Genomic DNA, 9,395 nt, shown 5'->3' on the forward strand with positions numbered 1-9,395 from the left:
GTTTTGATGTATTTTCTGGTACAGCAATTTACTAAAATTGTTTTTCTTAAATATCTTGAACTTTTACAGTGCTGTGGGAATTATTAGCTACTGGGATTTCTTTGTTTCTTTTTCTTTTAATGTATTTGGTACAGGGTCTCACTGTGAAGCTCGGACTCCTAGTGATCCTCCTGTTTTCAGCCTCCCCTGTGCTGGGATTACAGGCATGCTCCACCATGCCCAGACTCAGTGGCTCAGCAGACTCAGTGGCTCAGCATGCCCAGGGGCGGCACTGGTGCAGCACGTGGTGCCAGGGATCGAACCCTGACCACTGTGCTTGCTTAAGCAGGCATTTAGTCTGCTGAGCTATCTCATCGGCCCAGGTTTCTTGGTTTTAGTATTATCTCTTTGTACTTGGACTTGGAATTTGTCTTCCATTCATTATGAGATTATCAAAAAGACAAACTAAAAAGTACATGTAAGGTAAGATATATTATGCACATGTACAACTTCATGCAGTGCATGTAATCATTATATCTTTCAAACATACATTAATAATTTTAAAAATAAAAAATACCTGTGTAAATATACATAAAAATGTACATGTATCGTCAAGAAAATATGGATTCCCAAAGGAAAAAAATCAGACAATCTTTAAAAAGTTCTTAATTTTTGCATGTGTTCACTTTTGTTTGAAATAAACTCTTACAAAAGTATGTTGTGGTTTGAAATACTCATGAAGAACAGTAATGGTTTTAGTCATCCATCACTTTTGGGAGCCCAAATCATATTTGCTTCTCCTTTTACCTGGTTGAACTTTTGGTTCCATAAGAGTTTATCCTCATCCCACCCATGCAGAATTGTTTGTCACAACTCCTTCTTTAAATAACTGGTAACATTAGCCCACTTGAGTCCCATTTTAGATACTGTTAATGTTTACCAACTCCTTGTGGCTTGTCAGAACCTGCTAAGTTTTAAAACGGAAAGCTCATTGTTTTGGGGACAGTCCTCATCCCAGGGCAGCCTGGGACCACCCGCAGAAATCCCCACTTCTTTATGATCTGTCTCTGTCTATGTTGTCAGAGTGGCAGTGGAGATCCAGGCACCTGCCTGGAAACTAACGAGTGTGAAGATGCTCTGTCCATAGTGTTAGTGGTTAGAGGTTTCTTTTTGAAGGATTTATTCTTTTTTCCCCCCTTAAAAAAATGTTAGGGAATCTACCCATGTTTCTCTGACACATCATTTTTAGGATTTTTGTCCTTGTTGAAATCATGACATGAATTGCTCTTTAGGAATTTTGTCTTGAATATTTTTCAACAATTCCACAAAATACAATTTTTTCTTTCCTAAGACGGTGTGGCTTTTATTTCTTAGTTGTTTGAGTGACTCATTAATTAAACAGGAAAATTGTACAAAAAGATCTACAAAAACAAATTGTTTTGACTTGTAAATCCTGAGTTTATTCCTAAATTGGTTACCACCTAACAGCAAAATCCTGGACAAGTGTTATTTTTCCTTTATGTCTTTGCTCCATCTTTTATAGAGGAAGTAAGGCGTAAGTGTTTTCTGTGTCACATACTTCTTTTTGGAGTTTAGCTGAAGTCTCTTTATTATCTCTAGCCTGGCTGTAGATTCTGCCCAGAATCTGTAACTAATCACATATCAGATATATAGCCAGCTAGTCCCGTGGTGCCTCTTTCAGATGAAGACTTGCTGCCCGTAGCTAGAAGCGTATGTCAGGCTTGCTTCAGACTACACCTGTGTAGGCAGGTTCATTAGGACTGAGAGGATTCATTGTGAGTTGTAATCATTTGTGTTATTTATTGGAATGGAATGATACATAGTAAAATCAGCAAGGGGAAAAGGCACATAAAGGACATCTAGGAAAACTACATACAAATTTTTAACAGCCTGCGCCGATGAAAGAAAATGTGCATAATTCCCTGAATGCCTGGCTGTGACATCACATGTGAGGAATTGTGTGTTAGCAAACCTCATTAGGGACTCGCTGTTCACAGTTTTTATTGAGCAGTGTCACATGTGTGATCTCTATATAGTCCTAGCCTTCTAGAAAGAACGCACATGTTCCTCATTGTACGTGGTTTGCACATTTTAGGCACAGAGAGCCCTCTTTATCTTGGAGTGAGGGAATTTATCTTTTCTTTTTAGAAAGCCATCTGGAAACTTCTGAATTCCAACTTTGCAGATTACAGCCAAAGGCTAAACCTGCAAGCAGGTCTTTCTGAAGACAGAAGTTTCAGACTTCCTTTCTCTTTGCTTTATACAGAATTAGTCTTAAAAGTTTTCGGGCTGACCTGATAGCTCAGTGGACTAAAGCGCCTGCTTAGGCAGAGCGCAGTGGACTCGTAGTGATCCTCCTGTTTTCAGCCTCCCCAGCGCTGGGATTACAGGTGTGCACCACCACACCTGAGCTTCATAGCTGGCTCAGCGTGCTCGGGGGCGGGCCAGCATGGCACCTGGAGCGGGAGATCGAACCCTGGTCCCTGAGCTTGCCAAAGTAGGTGCTAAGTTTGCTGAGCTATATTGTCGGCCCCATAGCCTTTCAATTAGAATTAGTAAAGTGGTCTTCCGGTGGCTATGGCAGAAGTCTAGGCAAGTGGTACTTATAATTTGAGTTAGAATTATAGCTCACTTCGAGATGTGAAGATGCAAATTTGAGAAAGACCTAGCTATAGCTACTCACTAAATTATTTAAATGAATACCGTTAAGACTGTTTTTAAAGTTTTTTTTTTTTTTTTTTTTTTTTACCTAAAAGCATTTGTGATAGAGGAAAAGATTTGGGTACTGTGTGCTGAGGTTTACGTATCAACTCTCCTATTACACTCATACAGCTTTTGAATAGAAATAACAGGTGTGTTCTGTATAACACATATAGGATCCTGAATGTGTCAGCCATCTCATAATCACTTAAACCTGATAAAAAAGCTACCAGGAAGTTCAATTATTTAGATTTGAAACAAAACAAATGACAAATGCTAAAGTTAGAATTTGAAAGCAAGTAATTTGTCATCAGACCCACATGACCAACCGTATTAGCTGTGTTTTTGCATAGCCTGCAAAAATTACTATTTTTTTTTAAATTAAAAAGTTGTAAAACGAAAACAGGAAGAGAATGGGAGGGTGAGAAGAGGGAGTTGAGAATGGAATCAGCAAAGCTTGAAAGTTATTTATTCTTTTACATTAAAGTTTGCTGATGTTAGCACTGTGCTAATCATTACTAAGAAAACATGTTGCTTCAGTAGAAAATTAAAAATGACCAGTTGTTACAGGTGAAGGAGCTGCCTGGTTATCTGGTCGTAAATGTTAGTTGCATAGTGAAAACAGCCTACTAAGAGTTTCTGTGGTAATTTTTTTTTTTGTTTTGATTTTTGCAAATTTAGAAGAACTCTTGAGTAAATTTATTGGAAAGATTTAAGAACTAAAGGTTAGCACTGAATTACTGAATGTGATACTGTCATTAAGACAATGGGTTTCAGATGGAATTTTTTGTATGCAGCTTGACTATTTGGTGACAGGCTATATTAGAAAACTGTTTTTCATTATTAAGGCCATGGTTTTTGAAAACGGAAATTAGGCCTTCGGTGAATATTCTTGCTAAGAAAGTAAGAATTATTTGGAGAGTAAAAAGATCTGATTCTAACCATGTATTCTCTGTTGCAACCAGTGAAACATTAAGCATAAAACGATTAATGCTTATTTTCTTTTTAATTATGTTGGGGGACTATCAAAGGTTTGCTTTTGCTTTTTGTGATGAAGTGATTTTGATTTCATAATTCAAATCCATTGCTCTTTATAGATGTATTATGAATTTCATATTCCTGTTTCCTCAGAATCAAAAGCTGGAGGTAGAAGCTAAATTGTTTACATTTGCGCTTCCATTTGTCTGTTCTTTGACACCATAGTGCTAGACATCTGGCTGAAACCCAGAAAATGATGAGATATTGTTATTCTTAGAGATTAGTAGGTGAATGTCTATCATTGAATCCTATTTCTTCAGAGACCTCAGTTTATCATATCTGTTTTATAAAAGGTGGGTTGTCTAAGGTAGTAATTATAATTATTTGAATTGTAATACTGTTTGTTTAAAGAATCTTTTATATTTTGTCTTTCCTTTTACTAAGTTAAAGATACTAAGATTAAGTAATTTTATGTCATTCTAATGATTGAAAGATTATAAATTTTGCATAAAACAGCTGTTTTTTTTTTTCTTTGTCTTTAAGATGATGTCACTATACAGTTCATGCTGGCCTTGAACTCGCTTTGTAGCCCAGGCAGGTCTTGAACTCACAAAAATTTCTCCTGTCTCAGCCTCTAGAGTGCTGGGATTATAGGCTTGCAACACCACACTGGGCCGTAACTCTTATGTTAATTACAAGAATTTCAAACATGTACTAATGTAATCTAGTTTCAGCAATTACATATGGCCATCTTGTTTAAACTTTTTCTCCTTCATTTTCTTCTGTCTACCACAAATAAATTTAAAACAGATTCCAGATCATTTTTTGGTTAAGTACTTCAATATGTATCTTATAAATTGTCTCTTTTAAAAATAAGTAAATGCTGTGAACATACTTAAAATACTTTTAAGATAGCAATAAATAGTTTTTAAATTGCTCTAGTATTTTTGTAAGCTTTTTTTTTTTTTTTTTGCGGAACCAGGGATTGAACTCAGGCCCTTGTCCTTGCCAGGGAAGCACTTATTCCACTGAGTCATCTCCCCGGCCCCTGTAAGCACCTTTTTATAGTTGCTTTTTTCAAGTCAGTGTCCAACAAAGATCCATCATTTACAATTAGCTGAAGCCTACCTTAATAATAAGCTAATATACTATGAATTACCCTTCCCACTTTTTTGCTTATTACTTTATTATGTATATTACATTTGTTTATATTACATATATTTTTTAGTAATTTTCAAAATTTGGTGGTTCATAGGATATTATTTTTAACTGATTTCTATAATCTATTAGTGCTGTGTCTGACCCTTGACTCTTGCAGAGAGACATCTAAGGCCTGATGTTTTCCATATTAACGGCAGTTGCAGGAGAAGCACATGATAAATAATTGAGTGCTTAGAATGTTGAAGATGTTAGCTGTGCTTTCTTAAAGGTCCATGAATCACCCTTAATCTTAGAGCTGAAAAAAATATTGCAGCCCTTTTGGCATTTGCTCGTTTTTTAAATGCATTTTCCTCATAAAACCTTTTAGTAGCTTATATGATCATTTTTGAAATAATGCCTTAAATCTGCCTGTGTTTGGTAAGAGGTGTTATATCAAAAGTAATAATCCATTATAAAATAGTAGCTCAAGTCAATAACTAGGTATTTACTATTGCTGATGTTAGCAGTGTGAATTTTGGTTCTCCTTTCTCTTTCAAGGAAAACTAAAACTTTAAAGAATTAAGATCACTCTTAAGGTTAGGTCTTCCTCCTTTTTTGGGTACATCATTTTCTTTATGACTAATGTGCTACAGGACCTCGTTGACATGTGATAGGTATTAGAATCCTAATCATTGCAGATGTTAACATGTGCATTTTATAGAATTTCTCCTCTTAATGTTAAGATACTTTATTGAGTATATGCTTTTCTTTAAACATGAAAAGCATTTTTTAACTCTTGAAATGATGTTATTTGATGTATTCATCAGTTGCTGGTGATATAACCAGTTTTAATCGCCAATTTTCCAATAGCTCTTAATTTAGTCTCATGTAAATTAACAAACTAGAACATTCCTATAGGTTTAATATAGGAGGTCTCTAATCACCCTAGTGGTGAACTGTAAATTTTTAGCATTTCACCTCTTGGTAAATCTCCTTATGTTATTATTTTCTGTCTTTGCAGATAAATTATTAGTCATAACTGTAGCTACAAAAGAAGGTGATGGATATCATCGATTTATGCAGTCAGCCAAATATTTCAATTACACTGTGAAGGTAAGGTATATTTGTAACCTATAGAGATATGGGAATATGTGTCATATAGCATCCACCACATCAACAGAATTTATAATCATCCAGGAAGGTGAAATTTGGTTACATAATTGCTGTTAGTTTATATAGGTTAAAGATACAGTTTAACCCTATTAGCACTGCCGTTCAGTAATTTCTTACATTTTGCTAATGCTTCATATAATCATGTTCTGTTAATACAAAAATATACAGTTATATATAATACATGTTACATGATTTCTTTTGGAGGGTTGTTTGTGTAAAAACATTGTAATTAAAATTTGACAATAGGTATTTACTTTGAGTAATTTATATATATATATTTATTGTTAATACAGTGTAGGTGCCTGGGTCTGCGTGGGCTCTTAATGGGGACCTGGAAAGGGATGTGAAGTGGACAGCTTTTCTATTAGAGTTGTCTTCATTGTTTTGCTTTTTCGTTTTAGAGAAATTTGGCAATGTGGTAAAAATTTAGTTCTTTGGGTTTTATTATTATTATTATCATTATTATTTTACAGAAAACCTCTTCAAGGAATATCTCACTAACATTCAATCTGAAGAGACTGGGAAAGTTGGTAGTACTGTTAAACTGAGCTATTTGTTAACTGTTGTTTTATTTCTTTGCTTAGTTTTTAATAGAAACATCTGCCATTGGGATGAGGTAACATTGTAAAAATGGCCATCTCAAAACTATAGATTTAATGCAGTTCCAATCAGAATACCAACAACATTCTTTATAGAACTAGAAAAACAATCCTAAAATGAATATAGAGCCAGAAGCCCAGAATAGCATATACAATCCTGGGTAAGAAGAACAAAGCATGAGACAGCACAGTCATGTATTAGGAGTTATGTTACAGAGCTATAGTGATGAAAACAGCACACTACTGGTACGAAACAGACATATGGACGAATGGAATAGAATAGAGTATGGAGAAACAGCACCACAGAGTTCAGTCACCTGATCTTTGACAACAAGGCCAAAAGCATAATGTAGAGAATGATAATCTCTTTAGCAAATGGTGCTGGAGAAAATTGTCTACATACAGAAGCTAGACCCATACTTCTCATTGTATTGTACTGTACTAAAATCAAGTGATTAAGAAAATTAAATGTTAAAAGTTAAAGGTGTAGGTGATGACCCTTTGAACAGACTGCCAATTACTCAGAAATAATATCAAGACTCAGCAAATAGCATTTCATAAAATTAAAAAGCTTGTGCGCAGCTCAGGAAATAATCAAGAGAATGAAGAGACCACCTACATCCTGTGTTGTAGGAAAATAAGTATTTTTGCTAGCTACCCTTTGAACAGAAGATTAATATTTAGAATATACAGATAATTTGAAAAAAATCAGGTGCCCTAAAAAAATACTCAATCAAAAAGAAAGAAAGAAAAAAAAAAAAAAAAACGCAACTGAAATAGACCCATCTTAGAAGAAGAGTTGGCTGTGATTTCCTTCTTTCCTTTGTTATTCCAAGCAGACTCCAGGTGTTTTGTGCTGCCCATACTGAGTGGGGATCTTCAGTAAGTCATCTAGATACCTCAAGAACTGTGCTAAAAATCCATGTTCCTTACTCTCCTTGAAACCAGAGTTAGCTTCTTTATAGTGCTATGTGTGTACTCATGCTTGTAGCAGTGCAGTTCATTACAGGTAAAGGGTTCAAGTGGCCTGTGTGTCCATCAGCAGATGAATGGGCAAAGAAAACGTGGTGTCCACACACTGGAGTACTACTCTGCTGTAAAGAAGATGAGTTTCTAGGAAAATGGAAGTACTTTGAATCTGAATCTATAATATTACGTGAAATGAAGCAGATCCACAAGCTTTAAAATCATCGGGATTTTTTCTATGTGAAAAAATTGAAGAATAAATAAGGCACAAAATAAAAGACAAGAAATAGGAGGATAGATCTTTGGCAAATGGGAAGGAGGGAAAGAGAGAGGGGATATAAAAAAAATTGGGATGTGTTATGTAGAGAGACCAGCTAGCCATTGTGAATGCATTCATTAAGTCTCATGAATGTGTACTAATGGAAACAAAGAATAGGCAAGAGGCTAAGTATTTTTTGTATGATAAATTTATTTTTATTAGGATGTGTTTGTAGTACATAATGATTACATTCGTCATAAGAGGTTGATTCACGTACATAACGCATCTCAGTTTTTCTCATACCTTCTTTTCCTGCCTCCTTTTGTTGATTACTTTCCCTTTTGCAAAAGAGCTATTTCTTTTTTTAAAAAAAAATTAAGTTTATTGGTATATTTTAGGTATACATAATGATCACACACATCATAGGGAATTTGTACCTGTACACGGTATATCCTGATTTTTTTCTCCATTCCCCTACTCTCCCTTTAGCCTCTCTTTCTCGCCTTATTTACAAAAGTTCTGTTTCCGTTTTTCCTTCTTTTCTCATTTTTCCCTTTGCCTTCCTTCCCTCTCCCTCCTTCCTACTGCTCCTTCCCATTTGAGTATGTTCTTCCTGTTTCCCAGTATCTATTATATATTTATGTCCTTATTTATACTTTAGGTTTCTCACATCAGAGGAATCTTGTGGTATTTATACATATGTATCTGATTTGTCATTTAAGAAAGAATATAGTCTCAAGGTGCATCTGTTTACCTAGAAGCATCTGAAGTTTATCCTTTTCTATGGCTGACTCATACGCCATCATATAAAAGCCCCTCCTCTTTATCCATGCATCAGTGGATGGGCATTTGGACTGTTTCCAAGATTTAGCTGTTACAGACTACACCACTATAAATATGGTTGTGCATATACAGCTGAGGGATGATGTTTTTAATTGCTAATGATGACTTTTATAGTTTTTTTGAGGACTGTCATAATTTGAGTTTTGTTGAGGGATGAAATGTTGATTTTATTTATAGGTTCTTGGTCAAGGAGAAGAGTGGAGAGGTGGTGATGGTTTTAATAGTATTGGAGGGGGTCAAAAAGTAAGATTAATGAAAGAAGTCATGGAGCAGTATGCCAATAAAGAAGATATGGTTATCTTGTTTACTGAATGGTAAGAGAAATGCTTCCTAGGTTTTTCATACTATATTAAATTATTTTTTAAGACTTGAAATTTTATCTGCAGATTATACTGTATATTAAATTATTTTTCACTAGGAATTACTTTAAAAAGTAGGTTTTACTCAGTTTTAAAATCATGGCTTGACATAATCACATAATATGATCAAAGTGAGTTACGTGTAAGCACTAATGAGAAAATACGTAAACTAACATTTTGGTGAAATTTATATTTTAATATTGAGTTAAAATGAAATATGAGTACATTGAGCTTATAGTTTGAGAAGTTTAACCCAATGGTATGAAAATATCTCTTGAAATAATTCAATAGAGAGACACTTGTCATGGAGCACGCCTGTAATCCCAGCACTTGGGAATCTGTGGCAGGAAGATTTTCATGAATGTGAGGCTCTCCTGG

At 34.9% G+C, this 9,395-nt stretch overlaps 1 protein-coding gene across 3 annotated transcripts in view; it reads left to right on the plus strand.

Annotated features, from left to right (window-relative positions):
* Plod2 (procollagen-lysine,2-oxoglutarate 5-dioxygenase 2) overlaps positions 1-9,395 on the plus strand; it is an 80,262-nt gene that overhangs the window by 22,546 nt on the left and 48,321 nt on the right. For all 3 annotated transcript variants that reach the window (XM_004629204.2, XM_023712990.1, XM_023712991.1), the window contains exons 2-3: positions 5,840-5,931; positions 8,836-8,972. In XM_004629204.2, coding sequence (XP_004629261.2) covers positions 5,840-5,931; positions 8,836-8,972 — 229 coding nt within the window. The remainder of the gene's footprint in view (positions 1-5,839; positions 5,932-8,835; positions 8,973-9,395) is intronic.

This window comes from Octodon degus, unplaced genomic scaffold (assembly GCF_000260255.1).
Source record: "Octodon degus isolate 3935 unplaced genomic scaffold, OctDeg1.0 scaffold00028, whole genome shotgun sequence".
NCBI classification, from domain to species: domain Eukaryota; kingdom Metazoa; phylum Chordata; class Mammalia; order Rodentia; family Octodontidae; genus Octodon; species Octodon degus.